Source organism: Tenrec ecaudatus, chromosome 4 (assembly GCF_050624435.1).
Source record: "Tenrec ecaudatus isolate mTenEca1 chromosome 4, mTenEca1.hap1, whole genome shotgun sequence".
Classification (NCBI taxonomy): domain Eukaryota; kingdom Metazoa; phylum Chordata; class Mammalia; order Afrosoricida; family Tenrecidae; genus Tenrec; species Tenrec ecaudatus.
In genome coordinates, this window is record NC_134533.1 from 69534169 (window position 1) to 69549655 (window position 15487).

At 45.9% G+C, this 15487-nt stretch overlaps 1 protein-coding gene across 1 annotated transcript in view; it reads right to left on the reverse strand.

The window, feature by feature from the left end:
- CLPB (ClpB family mitochondrial disaggregase) overlaps positions 1 to 15487 on the reverse strand; it is a 158296-nt gene that overhangs the window by 47208 nt on the left and 95601 nt on the right. Inside the window, exon 6 of the mRNA XM_075546224.1 lies at positions 1445 to 1542. Within this exon, the coding sequence (XP_075402339.1) occupies positions 1445 to 1542 (98 nt within the window). The remainder of the gene's footprint in view (positions 1 to 1444; positions 1543 to 15487) is intronic.

A 15487-nucleotide genomic window follows, 5' to 3' on the forward strand; every position in this document is an offset into this window, starting at 1 on the left:
GTCAACTGGTCAAAGATCTAGAGTTCTAAAACCTGTGGTCCACAGAAGAGCGCCCTCAGAGGCCACCCAAAAGGAAGGATGGGCCTCCTGGGTGGGTCTCTGGCCTACTTCCTCTTCAACCAGAACACTCTATTTCCCTCTGATTTGTTAATGCTTTGCTAAGAGTTCCAATTTCAAAAACAAACAAACAAACAAACAAAAAGATTTCCAATTTCTAGACTTGCTGACTTCTAAGCTCCCTGCTGGTTCTGAGATTTGTGATCCTAGTTCTTGGATTCTGCTTATTCTTGTTATCTCCTCAGTTATAGTTCTGTGGATAGGGGAAGAGGAGACGGCCTGTTTGCAGAGAGTTTAAAAGTTTGACTGACAGGGTGCAGTATAGCACCGATGAAACTTAAAACTTTCCTCTAGTTCTTTAATGCTTCCCCTACCCCTCACTATCATGACACCAATTTTACCTTACAAATTCAGCTAGATCAGCGCATGTGCATGGGTACAGATATGAGTTGGAAACACAGGGAATTAAGGACAGATAAACCCCTCAGAATCAATATTGAGAGTAGCCATACCAGGGGGAGGAAGGGGGAACCGATCACAATGATCTACATATAACTCTCTCCCTGGGGGAGGGACAACAGAAAAGTTGGTGAAGGGAGACATCATTCAGTGTAAAACATGAAAAATAATAATAATTTATAAATTATCAAGGGTTCATGAGGGAAGGAGGGTGGGGGAAGGAAGGGAAAAATCAGGAGCTGATACCAAGGGTTCAAATAGAAAATGTTTTGAGAATGATGATGCAACAAATGTACAAATGTGCTTGACACAATGGATGGATGCATGGATTGTGATAAGAGTTGTACGAGCCCCCAATAAAGTGATTAAACAAATAAATAAAACTCGGTCTCTCAGCAGACCCTTGGGTGCCCTTATGACCCTATGCTAATGGCCTCACCGTCATTCAGATGAGTCTTAAGACTTATTAAACACAGTCTGACTGCGAGGTTCGAAATGGAGATGGCGATGCGTTTTGGTGGGAAGAGAAGTTCAGATACTGGACGAGGGCTTCCTGAGCGTGTGCGGAGGGGAGCGCTTCAGAGAATGGTGCTATAGGTGCTAACAACTGCTTGCTTGAGGAGGCGATCGAATACATGAGCCTATGGGAACTAACTGTTTGTACTAGCCTCCTCCTATGGACAGGGGCTGGGAAGCCCACCACCTCAAAAGCTGAATTCTAAAGTTAATTAAGGCACAAGTGGGTCAGGCCCCTCCCTGGTCCTAACAGGGCAGCTTCCTGTTCTTGACTAGCCTGGGAATCAGATTCAATTAGACAGAGAAGAATCACTTCAGAAGACGTGACATCTGGTACGGAGCCTGACATAATGAGCAAGAGACTCAATGATGCGGAGTGCCCACAGGCGCCCCCCCCGCTTCTCAGACTTACCTTGGCTTCAGAAGCCCTCAAAAGCTTCATCACCTCCCCTTCTCGGGCATAATCCAGGGCTGTATGTCCCATTTCATTTCTCTGCAGGGGATTGGCTCCTGGAGGAGAAGTGAAACAGTCAGAGGGTCCATGAGGGATCAGCAGGGTCCTTTCCTGCAAATAGCTTCCCACAGCCATCGAGTCTGTTTGGACTCAGCGACCCAACAGGAAACAGTAGAACTGTCCCTGTGGGTTTCTCAGGCTACCACTATTGATGCGGACGCTGGTGGGTTCAAATTGCTCAGCTGTGGCTCACAGTCTAACTCATAACCCACTTCGAAGTCAGAGCTCCTTGTGAAGGTGGCTTCCCCACTCAGTCACTGCCATTAAGTTGATGCCGTCTCATAGTGCGCCTATAAAACAAAGTAGGACTGCCCCTGTGGGTTTCTGAGACTGAAACTCATTTCTAAACAGTTCGTTTGGCATTTAATCCATATATCATATACTTCACTAGTTCAATCATATCAAGAAGAATTGTGCGATCATCACCACAATCAATTTCAGAACATGTTCTTCTTTCTTACACTTCTTCTTATAAGCTCCCCACTCCCCCCCCACTTCCCCCGCCATAATGCCAAGAAACCATTCCTCTAGCTCCTGTCCCACTAGATGCGCCTCTTCTGGAACTCACACGAGACCACACTCTTCAAGGTTGTGGAACGTCCCATCTTTCTCCCTCGGAATGGCTGGGGGTTCCAACGTGTCGACCTTGTGGGGAGCAGCCTGGTGTGTAACTGCTACGCCACCCGAGCTCCCTGTTTCAGGGTCTCACTTGTAGTGTGTTCGTGGACATATTTGACAGTACAAATCCAAAAGATGGTAGACCAATGAGAAAACATATCAAGCAGCTCCGGGAAGCCAGTTCTTAGCCCTTTCTGATACCGTTGTAGAGGGTATTTGGGCTCCTACATGCACACATGTGCACAAACATGCTACTGACATGGAACAGTGCTGTACACAAATAACACTGAATACTCTCTTATCACTGGGTATTTCCTGCCATCCACAGTCAGCTGCGCCCTCTGTAATGTTGCCATCATCAACAACCTGGTTATGCCAATCCACAGTTCCATGTCCATTACGAAGGTAGATGTTAGAATGTGTGTGTGTAGCATTTCCTCTAATCATTAGTTCCAGTGATTTGAAGACAAACTCTGAATATGACAAACAGCTTGCATTTTCCTTCCTACTTTTGAATGTCTGTGACTGATAATCCCGTATAAAACATCTACTTTGTGCAAGGCTTTGCAGTCACAGAGAAAAGACTACTCTGCCCTTCCACAGTCACCAAGGGTGTCTTGCTTTCCTCTTCAAAAACCAATCCATCCCATTCAATTTGGCAAACACTGAATGACCAGGGCCTGGGGACACAGAGGAATCAAATCTGGTCCTGCCCCAGAGGCACTCCAAACAGCAAGACAGAAACAGAAAGAAGCCGTTCCCTGCTCACAGGAGCTGCTCAATACATGTGTCAAACGGAAAGTCAAATAGTGAATTAGTCTTTCTTTTTTCTTGTTAGGGAAGCACTGCATAGAGAGAGAAAAGTCTTCCGAAGGGGCAGACTGGGGAAAGTAAACTCACAGGCAAGGCTGAGTCAGCAGAAGGCCAGGCTCAGAGTACGCACCCAACCCAGTTTGCCGATGGGCAGTAAAAAAAAAAAAATCAATGTTTAAAAAATTTTTTAAAAAACATTTTATTAGGAACTCATACAACTCTTATCACAATCCATACATACATCAATTTTGTAAAGCACATCTGTACATTCTTTGCCCTCATCATTCTAAAAAATGTTTTAAAATTCCAGTCTGTGAAAACATGTTCGCCAGGAATCAAAATGGTTATGAATTAAAGGTCTCTGTTCTTAAAGAACCCATAAACTTACTAGAAATGTGTGTGTGTGTGTGTGTGTGTGTGTGTTAGGTTGTCATCAAGTCAGCTCCAACTCATCGACAGCCACTCTGTGCACCCAGTGAACTATGGCCCGACGCCAACCTCATCGTTGCCATAGTTGAGCCTGCTGTGCAGCCATGGTGCCGATCCCTCCCCGAGGGCTCTCCTCATCTTTGCTGCCCTTCTCCTTTCCTCCAGGAATTGGTGTCTCCTAATCATACGCCTAAAGTATGTGAGCAGCCGCAAATCCAGCCTTCTGAGGAGTACGCTGGCTGCATTTCTTCCCAAACAGATTTACTTATGTTTTGGCAGTCCATGGCATATTTTTATTCTTTGCCAACACCCTAATTCAAGTGCATCAGTTCTTCCGTGGTCTTCCTTATTCACTGTCCAGCTTTTACATGCAATATGAGGTCACTGAAAACACTATGGCTTGGGTCAGCACACCAGCAATAGCAACCATTTATTAAGCATTTACATGTGACCGTCTGCCTGGGCTGCAGAGGAAGCGCTACACCTCTACCTCTGTGTAGGAGCAGGACGGGAAGAGGGAAGGGGCAGTGAACAGGAAGCACGTGCAGGGCAAGGAACTTCTGTTATCAATAAGGAAATATGGGTAAGGTTATACACAATGCCCTTTTGGGGAGAGGTACTATTGGTACTCATTCAAATATCACAAAATTAGACCCTTTAAAGTAAAAAATTCAATGTTTAATAATATAAACAATGTTGCATTATCATCATTATCTAATTCTAGAACATTTTCATTACTCTAGAGAAATCCTTTACCCACTAAGAGACTTCAGTCCCTATTCCCCCTCCCTTTAACCACTGTTAATCACTGAACTATTTCATGTGCGAATGAATTTGCCAATTCTGGACACTGCTATACATCACGAGGTGGCTTGATGTTCAAAAGGTCCTTTGTGTTGCAGTACGCCATTCTTTCTATGGCAGCACATCCCACTGTATGGATGTACCATGGTTCATTTACACATTTCTCAGTTGATGGGCACTTGAATGGTTCCCATCTTGGGTATCATGAATAAAGTGGCTATAAGTATTTGTGTACCGGTTTCTGTGTGGAGACATGTTCTCATTTTTCTAGGGTATATAGCAAGAAGTGGAACTGCTTGCCATGTGGTAACGCTATGTCCGATCAGGTGAGACAGCATCTCACATTCCTATCAGTAGTGTATGAGGGTTCTGATTTGCCCACATTCTCCCCTACATTTTGTTACGTGTTTTTGATCCTAGCCATGCTTGTGGTGTAAAGTTGTATCTCCTTGTGGTGTTGACTTTCAATTCCCTAATGATCAATGAGCCCTGGTTATACAGTGGATTATGCATTGGGCTGCTAATCCAATGGTCTGCAGTTTGAGAATGTCAGCTGTTCCAGGTGAGAAAGATGAGGCTTTCTGTTCCTATAAATATTGACAGCCCACAGGGGCAGTTTAACTCTGTCGTAGAGGGTCACTATGAGTAAGAACTGGCCCAACAGCAGGCAGCGAGTAAATGATGACTGAAGGAGTCCTGGAGGTACAGTGATTACGTAAGTGCTTGGCTGCTAACTGAGTGGTGGGAGGTTCATATCCACAGCTGCTTCCACAGGAGAAAGATGAAGTAGCCTGCTTTGTAAAGATTAATAACCTTGGAAATCCAATGGGGCTGTTCTACGCTGTCCTACCAGTCCCTCTCCAGGGACTGGTCTCTCCTGAGAACATGTCCAAAGTACGTGAGACAAAGTCTCGCCATCTTTGCCTTTAAGGATCACTCTTCTTCCAAGACAGACGTGTTTGTCCTTTTGGCAGTCCATGGCACTTTCAGTACTCCTCACCAGCAGCACAAGTCCTCCTTAGTCAATGCCCAACTTTCCCATGCAAAGAGGAAATTGAAAATACCATGACAAACTTGGGTCAGGTGTACCTTAGTCCTCCAAATAACCTCTTTGCTTTTCACTCTCTAAAGAGGTCTTGCGCAGATTTACCCAATCCAACACATCTTCTGATCGCTTGACTGTTGCTTTCATGAGTATTGATTGTGGATCCAAGGAAGACAGAATCCTTGACAACGTCTATCTTTTCTCCATTTACTATGGTGTCACCTATTGTTCAATTGTGAGGGTGTGCGTCTTCTTTGCAATGAGTTGTAATCCATACAGATGGCTGCAGACCTTGATCTTCATCAGCAAGTGCTTCAAGTCCTCATTTTCAGCAAGCAAGGTGTGTTATCTACATATTGCAGGCTCTTAATAAGCCTTTCCCTAATCATGATAGTGCATTCTTCTTCATATATTCCAGCTTCTTTACTTATCATAGCCCCATCCCAAACTCAACATTCACCCCATTTTAAAACAATGAGATTGCCACCAACATACCTACTGACCACACCTCCTCCTCATTCTCATGACCATGGCTCTAGTTTAGGCTCACTGTATCCATCTGGAGCATTCTAATGGTCTCCAAATAAACACTCCTAAGCACTTACTATGTGTCACACTGTAAAACGTTTATTAAGATCTGCTGTCGAGGAGCTTTACTCAAAGGGGAGAGACAGAGATATAGCCAATTATAGTCTAGGTGGTGAGTATTTTGAAAATAGTACACTAAAAAGTAGTATAGAAGAACACAGTATATAGTGGCCAACTCCCTGGAGAAAGGGCTTCCCAAAGGGGATGATATATATGCTGAACTTGAAGGATATTAAGGTGCTGACTAGACAAAACTATGACTAATAAACAGCCACTGGCATACTGAACACTTACTCTGTGCCAGGAACTGGGTTCTATAATTAATACTCTCAATAGAGTATATGCTCTACACTTAATTGTTGTACTTAATACTACTAGAGTATATACTCTACTTGACATTCCATAGAGTATGTTGTTGTTGTTAGGTACCATCCATTTGTTCCAACCACAGTGATCCCACGCACAACAGAACGAAGTATTGCCCGCGCCTGTGGCCTTCTCACACGGCTTGGATGCTTGAGCCCATTGCTGCAGCCTCGGAGTCAATCCATCTGGTTGAGAGTCTGCCTCCTCTACTTTTCCAAGTGTGGTGTAGACACTCATACCATTTCATTCTCACAACTACCCTGAAGAACAGGAGCTAAGACCCCCATGTTAAAGACATGGGAACTGGGCTCCAGGAAGTGAAATAACTAGCCAAAGGTCAGAAGACTAATTAATTATTTGCTCAGACTAGGGTCAAGTTTATCCCCAAATTTTCAAGTGTCAATTCTCTACTACCATTAGGTGTGGACACTCTCCTGTTGAAAAAATTGTGCATGGCTTTTCATCATTTATAAGACAAAGTGCAACTCCTTAGCAGGAAGGTATCTGTGGTAAGTCCTTGAAGGCCCAGGTGGAACCTCCTTTCACTCACATCATTTACTGGGCACTTTGTTATTGCAGGGCCTTGCATGCAGGATGATGGGGCACTGACAAAGGCAATGCACAGCTGTACTGATGCTTCTCGATTTCTCTGTCGTAACGGATATCTTGGTCACTCTCGCCTTGGAGGTCTCTCTAAAACCACTTCTCAGGTTTTCCTCTCACTCCAGTGACCACTCCTTCTCTGTCTCTTTAGCAGGCCCTGCTTCCTGGCGTTAAGATTAGAGGCTACCGAGGGTTCACGTCTCCAGGAGCACTCGGTGATGAAACGAGTACCTAGCTGTACCAAGGATGTGTGGGGTTTGTGCCCAGAAGGAAGGACAGACAGGCAGTACCATGGGTGTTCAGGAAGAACAAAGTGCTCAGCAGCTTGTTGATCTTCCCCACCCTCTCAGACCCACGCCAGCACCCAGGGGCTCTGCCAGGGCTAAGGTGTCAGTGGCAGACAGCCTCATCCTCTTCCCGCAGAGCGCCTGTACCACAGCAAGGTAGAGATGGAGCTACAATTAAGTGGAGAATAGCCCTCTCCTTTCTTAGGAGCAGCCACAAGGGGAGCTCTGCCGCTGCATATCGGCTAGAGTGGAAATGGGGGTTTGAAAGAGTCCCTGAAAGTCAAAGGACATAGAGGGAAGAGCTGGGAGGCAAAGGGCATTGATAGAGGTCTAAATACAGGCATGTACATAGGTAAATATATTTATATATGAGGATGGGGAAGTAGATCTATATGCATATATTTATAGGTTTAGTATTAAGGTAGCAGAAGGACATTGGGCCTCCACTCAAGTACTTCCTCAATGCAAGAATACATTGTTCTTTTAAAATGGCATTCTATGATGCTCACCTTTCTGACACAATCACTGAAGACAAAGCGGGTGAATAAATAAATGTGATGAAGAAAGCCCAGCTACCAAACGATATAGCATCTGGGGTCTTAAAGGCTTGAAGGTAAACAAGCAGCCATCTAGTTCAGAAGCAACAAAGTCCACATGGAAGAAGCACACCAGCCTGTGCGATCACAAGGTATCGAAGGGATCAGGTATCAGGCATTATCAGAACAAAAAATCATATCATAGTGAATGAAGGGGGCAGTGCGGAGTAGAGACCCAAAGCCCATTTGTTGGCCACTGGACATCCCCTTACAGAAGGGTCTCATGGAGGAGACGAGCCAGTCAGGGTGCGATGTAGCAACGATGAAACATACAACTTTCTTCTAGTTCCTAGATGCTTTCTCCCCGCCCAACTATCATGATCCCAATTCTACCTTACAAATCTGGCTAGACCAGAGGATGTACACTTGTACAGATAGGAACTGGAAACACATGGAATCCAGGGCAGATGATCCCTTCTGGAACAGTGGTGAGTGGCGCAATACTGGGAGGGTCGAGGGAGGGTGGGTGGGAAAGGGGGAACCGATTACAAGGATCTACATATAACTTCCTCCCTCGGGGACGGACAACAGAAAAGTGGGTGAAGGAGATATCAGACAGTGCAAGATATGACAAAATAATAATTTATAAATTATCAAGGGTTCATGAGGGAGGAGGGAGTATGGAGGGTGGAGAGAGGAAAAAAATGAGGAGCTGATGCCAGGGGTTGGGTAGAAAGCAGATGTTTTGAGAATGATGAGGGCAATGAATGTACAACTGTGCTTTACACAATTGATGTGTGTATGAATTGTGATAAGAGTTGTACGCGCCCTTAAAAATGATTTTAAAAATTTAATAAAAAGCAAAAAAAGAAAGAGTCCTCTGGAAAAGAGTAAAAAGCAGCGCAAAGGAGAGCTAAGTGGGGAAATGGATACGGATGGGAGAGAGGCATGGTTGGACAGAAGAGGCGGGGAAGGCAGCAGAAAGCACAGAGGGAGAGATTAGCTGCTTCAAACAAGCGCTGTCAGTGATCTATATTTGCGTACAGAATGAAAAATGTGTGCCATAAACATTGGCCACTGAGTAATTTCTAGTAGGAGTCATGTCACTTCTCATAAAGGGTGGGATGGGGACAGGTAGGACATCTCTGCACCTGGGCCACCCAGCACAGGGGCACCTTTCAAAGTGTGTGGGGCCTGTCATCAGCCCAGAAGACTCTTAGCTCAGGTCCCATCCCAACTATGCATGGGGGGGGGGGGTGTTGGAAAGTGGGCCTGGTGTCCCATGGTGCTAGAGCCTGAGGCAGTGTGTTTCCGCTCTAAGAAAGCTGAGGTGGGGTCCCAAGGATAATATCCATCTAATAGGAGTCCCCCAACCCTGCACCTTCATTTTGACTTGACTAATTGCTGTAATAATTGATAGAACCTGACTTCTACAACTGATCGATTTCACCTCCACGACCACGGGCCACAAACCATTACACTCCAATAAATAACCACGTTGGGCCTCACTGCCTGCCCTCTCTGGGGGCACCAGGATGGCCTGTGCCCTGCCCTGACCTCCCCTTGCCTCCTACCCAGGGCCCCTCTGGGCTGAGCAGCTGGTCTGGAGGGGCAGGCCTCTGGGAGCAAGTGAAGGGCTGGACCGAGGTGGGGAGTGCTAATCGCAGGCCATCCGTCACCTCCCACTGGCTGTCTAGGGCCAGGGCAAACACCTGGAGCACCCCAGGCAGTGTAGTGCAGGACCCCTCCCCTCCATACCCTGCTCCAGATGAGTGTGTCCCAGCCTATAATATTTGATAAATAGCAGACTGGCTTCCTGGCAGCGCTGCTGAGGCTGCGCCTGCCCGCTACAGCTGTGGAAGGTCACTCATTGGGGAAATATGTTTCTGTCAGTGGTATTGAAAAAAGTTTAGTGGAGTGACAGGCCTCAATTTTTCAAATTTTATTAACTCCATCCTCTTAACCATTTGTCTTGAATTCCTTCAGATTCTGGGGATCTGTCAATAGGGCTTGGGCCAGGAAAGTAGAGTGGGGGCTGGAGTCAGGGGCTGGCCCTTGTTGGTGCTATGGGGCTGGCCTAGGTCTCCTCAGCCAGGGCAGGGAGAGGCAGTGGGCATGGTGTTGGTGGGAGAGGCGCCCCCAGGCCTTTTCTACCACAGTGCCAGCCTCTGGTCGGCCAAAGTCACAGACTCGCAAGTGGACAAACACCTCTCCAGTGAGCTCCTCCAGCTCCTTAAGAGGAGCCTCCTCACCACAGCATCAGAAACAGGTGGCCACCCTGGCTCTGTGGAAGGCCCTCAATCGCCAGCCCCAAAGTCCTGCCCTTCAAGGGGCTGCCACACTCCACTTAGAAAAACTCTTTTCAGACTGCGCCCACACCTCTGCCTCCGGCCCCTTCCCTACAAACACCTGCTTCATTTTTAAGGCTTGGTTCAAGCTTTTCCTCCAAGCCTTTCTGTTTCACTCCCACTCCAAGCTGGGACTCTCCTTTGTGTCCCCCACCATGTCCCGCCCAGGCTGAGAGCCTTGAGAAGTCAGGGGCTGTGTCTGAAACACGGGGCCAGGCACAGAAGGGGTGCTCAACCAATATTTACCAAAGGAACTACATTCTCTCCACCGTGCCATGTGCTGAGGTCACTCAGAAGATGGCCGTACTTCTGGCTCAAGAAGAGTTCTTCTGCAAGCCAATGGCCCTAGTCTGTTTGCGGGGTCCGATCTCCCGCTGCGTGAATGGCAGAATAGGTTAAGTCAGGCTCCAACCCTCTGTGCTCTGTGGGTAAGGAAGTGAGGAGAAAGAGTTGGTGAGAGAACCCATTAGTCCTGCCTGTGGAGACTGAATTAAGAAGGGAATCCCAAAAGCGGATGGGTGTGTGGTGTGTGTGTGTGTGTGTGTGTGAGAGAGAGAGAGAGAGAGAGAGAGAGAGAGAGAGAGAGAGAGAGAGAGAGAGAGAGAGAGAGAGAGAGAGAGAGAGAGATCTGTGCTGGCAGAAAGAGCCACAAACTCTGGTAGGGGAAAGGAGGGAGGTGGTGGCTTGTCACTCCTTCCTCTCCTGATTTCCTTGTTCTAATATGGACCCGGTCCTCTGCATACCTCTATGCCTGTCAAAGAAGATCACGTGTAAAAGAGCGCTTTCCATAACAAAAATCCAACAATACATGCCCATACAAATATGTCAAGCTATTATGTAGAATACTGGGGTGGCCTCCAGGTTCTATTGGCCGTACCGCCCGGCTAGTGTTCTCATTCTACAACCACAGGGATTCCCCCCACTCATCTTTCCCCCTACATTCAGCCAGCTCCTTCCCAACACTCGGCGAGGGGGCGGGGCTACCACTCACTGGCAAAAGTGTTTCTTTTTCTTCTCTGGTGGCCATTACTTGTTGGCAGCCAACCACAAGGTCAGCAGTTCTAAACTACTAGCTGCTCCGAGGGAGAAAGACTAGGTTTTTAACTCGCGTAGAGAGTGCATCTGGGAAACCCACAGGGCAGGTCTGCCCTGTCCTACAGGGTCACTATGAGTTGGCATCGACTTGACAGCAGGGGTTCTCGTGGTATTGACACTGCTTGTCTACTCTGAAGGGTTTTGTGAAAATTGAGGAGAAAACGCTCAAAAGGGATTTGAAAAGAGACCAGCTTTAGAGTATTCCTTGTAATAACGTGCACACCCTTCTTCCTTGACATCTTCATGACCAGCTTTCACTCCCTGCATTCTGATTCTCACCCTTTCAACACCCACAGTCCGTTTACTACCTCCAATAAGAAGTTAAAATGTTAGGGAAAATCATTTCAGGTTAAACTTTACACTGCAAATTAGGTTCCTATTTAACTATTTTTAACAAATTGCTCCATAATACTGGTTACAATTTTCACAACATGTTAACACTGTCATTATTTCCACTCTGTTTGTTCTGTTTCCATTGATCTAACTTCCTTTTCCTTCTCCTCCTTCTCTGCTTGTTTTGGGGTAGATGTTGATCATTTGGTCTCATTGACCAGTGACAAGTCCCCAGATTTTTCAGAATACGAGAAACACCTTTCCCATGATCAGTGATGTCAATGGGAATTGATCAATTCTTTTTGATTGTGCATACCTCGTCAATGGAAGCATTCAAAGACAGATAGAATAACTCCATCAGAGAAGTCGTGCACCTCTGTGCCCCCACATTTCACATGCCTGGAACTCCTTGTCTCTCAGACAGCATACCCAGTGCTGACACTTCGGCCTTCTGGGATGCTTCCCCAACTCCTTCAGCTCCCAGTGCTCTCCCTTCCAGGACTCCTATATTCCTCCCTACTTACTGTATATCCTTGTGAACACACCGAGTTTTTCAGCACATATTTATGCAGTTTTTGTTGTAAAATTAGGTGCCTTGGCTGATATTTGGGTCAGCGTATACATGAGGATATATGGTACCCCCTTTCCAGGGGCTCTGTTTTGTAGTTTCCATCTCTGTTTAGTCTTCACAGGTAAACTGTATAGCATAGCCCCTTAGGCTAGAGTCTGACAGATTCCCTTTGTATTCCCAAAGACTGAGCGTAAGAGAGAAGAGACTTGTCCAGGATGCTATAGGAAGTAGCAGAACTAGGAATGGAGCTTGGATCTCCTAATATCTTGCCTTAACTCTTTCCATAAACTCCACTCCAGAGCAGAGTTTGGCACACATGCACACCTCACACACGTACACGAACGCTTGCAGATCTATGCCTCCCTATAAACAAGAACACACACAGAGCACATAGGTGCTGGCCTGGGCTTACTCTCTGTGCACTTAATTATGAGCAACAGTTTGAAGAAGGAAGGAAGGAAAGGTATTTCCTTTTTTCCACTTTACAGATGACTTTAACTGAATCTAGGGGAGAGTAAGGTACAAGCAGATAGGCTAATATTTGCTGGATATAAGACCTTTATATACAGTCTGAATTATACATCATACAGATGGAAGAAATAGGGGCTCAGAGGGTTGAAGTAATTTTCTCATGATCACACTATATGTAAAGTTGGGCCTTAAAAGTAAGAATTTTATTATATTAGTCTGTCTTTTGTATATATTTAAGTATATACAGTTTTGTTCAATCTCTTTTGTATGTATTTAAATATAAACACATATTTACATATATATAAGTACATATTATTTATATAATAAAGAGATGGGGGTGTGTTCTGTGGTTTTGCACGGAGTCCTGATGATTCAAAAGGAGGAAGCCGTCTTTCCTCCCCTGTTCTAATGTGCTCAGATGCCTCCAAGATAATGTAAAACAATTGCTTGAGGTAGGTTTGGCTAGATAGCTTCCTAAAAGAGGTGACCAAAAAAAAAAAAAAGAGGTGACCTCCCATTCAGGTCTCCCCCACCTGGGGGCTAACTCAATGGGGACCCACTTCAGCTATTCCCAGTAGGACATCTGGAAGTGCTAGCTGCCCCAAGGGACACCCTCTGATGAGCTCCCTTGCTCTCAGGGAGGCAGATTCTAAAGTTTAGGGATTAGAGGCATTGGCCCATGGCTAGATTTGGCCATTGAGTAGAACTGGGCATACAGTGTTTTCAGACTATTCCTGCTCTTGGGTGGAACCCAGACTGGTGGTAGAAGACAGACAGGGCAGAAACAATGCCAATGTGGTGTGGCAAATGTCAGATGTGGAGAGGAGATGATGATCATGATGACAACAACGACCCCGTCTCCTCTTCCAAGGGAGCCACACAGAGCGCAGCTTGGGAGGTGGGAAATGTCAGCGCCAGTTGGAAAAGAGCAGAGCAGAAGGTACTCAGGAGCTAGGCAAGGAGAAGATCTAGAGCAGCGGTTCTCAACCTGTGGGTTGCAGCCCCTTCATGGGTCCAACGACCCTTTCACCGGGGTCACCTGATTCATAACAGTAACAAAATTACAGTGAAGTAGCAATGAAAATAATTTTATGGTGGGGGGTCACCACAATACAATATGAGGAACTGTATTAAAGGGTCGCGACATTAGGAAGGTTGAGAACCACTGATCTAGAGAGTCACAGAAGCTAAATCAGCCAGACCATAACTGCATATCCTCTCTACTTTATTAGGATTATCTGTTTGCTCAAGCAGGTGCAATACGGGTAAATGTGGACTTCATCGGGTATCTGACTGGATTGTCTTTGGACAAACCTGTAGACATACTGATGAAGTTTGGAGGGTTAGTGAGGGACAAGAGGCCTAACCAGACCCAAGGGGAAGGGAAGGCTAACTGACATATCAGAGGTGAGCTGGAAAGATGTTTCCAGTAGCAGCAAATAAGCTTGCTTAGCATGTTTAGCCCTGACTTGGATATCCCAGGGATGGCTTAGTCATCAAATCTGCAGATATCATTAAGGTGGGCCTCAAAGAAACCAAACACACAGACTCATAGTGACCCTAGAGGTCAGACAGAGTCCAGGGCCCTATAGGACAAATTAGAGCGGCCACTGTGGGTTTCCGTGACTGCAGAAAGCCTCATCTCTCTCCCATGCTGACCCTGTGGTGAGCAGGCTGATGTATAACCACTATCCATCAACGTTCCTCAGTAAGGTGGGGAGGGTACCACATAGAGATTGCTATTAAGAATTGAAGCAAGTGTGATGAAAATTAATGAAGATAAGTGGGAAGTCAGGGGTTTAAGAAGATCTGGAGATGAGATGGTTCTGGGAAGGCTAATCAAGACAGCAACTGGTTTCACATCTCCATGAGACTAATGGCTTAAAGAACTGGTGGACCAGGCTGGACATAAGACAGGTCAGGAAAACCTGCCTGCCACTTCCCAGTATTTGAACAGCTATCACATGCAACAGAGATTAGCACCACTCGATGAGAATCCAGTGATAAAATTAACATCTCCAGAAGTGGAGCAAGATAAGAAAGTTTTAACCATCAGAACATACAAAGATAGAATACGAGAAGCTTCCGGAACAAACGAGCTCCTCAGCACTGGAAGTGTTCAAGCCACTTGGTAGGCTTACAACTTACATATCGTCATTTGTGCTTCTTTGGTCACTCATTCAAAGATATATTTTGAGATCCTTATTTATGCTTGGCATTGTGCTCGGTGCTGGGAGACAAAGGTGAGTAAGATGGTACTATCCTGCCCTCAAGGAACATCTGATCCTGCTGTGGGGAGAGAGACATGCCTATTTCAGTAGTATCTTGTGTCCTCATACGGGTCTCAACACAAGAGTAGCTTGGCTTAAGTTGAAGAGTTCTGTTCTTAAACATAAACATACGGACAAGGCCATATGTTTTTTAATCAAGGGCAAACCACTTGCTTAATTTACCCACTGGCTCTGGGAACGTAAGTGTACATTGAAACACAATTTGTGATTTTTGCGCGCATGTTTTGTTCTTATAGCCTGGGACTTGTTTATGTACCTACAGATTGTCTTACAAGTGGCTGTGGTGTCCGGGTGAAGTGATTTAGCCAGCAGGCCTACCCAGCCATTTCTTACCCACCCTACGGGGACTGCTTCAGCACAGACATAAACATGCTCCTGCCGCTACCTTATTGCACTCGTCACACGGGGAGGCTAGAAGGCTTGATTCAGGGATATGATTGGATTTTAAATCCCAGTCTCACAGGATTTTAATTACTGGTCTGGGGCAGCAGGGATAGGCGCTGGCTGTCTTTGGATGGAGGAGGTCGATACACCAGTCCACAACATATTGAGCCACAATGCCTGCAGACTCTATTGCTCTATTTAATCATCTTTTGCAAAATTTACAGTGGAACAGTAGGGATCAATACGGAATTTATCACATTCTCTTGTAAATATGAGCCAGGAAAGGGTTCCAGGCAGTTTGTTACTGAGTAGGAGGGAACATGTCTGTGTACAGCTGGGCATTAAGAGATGAGACAAAA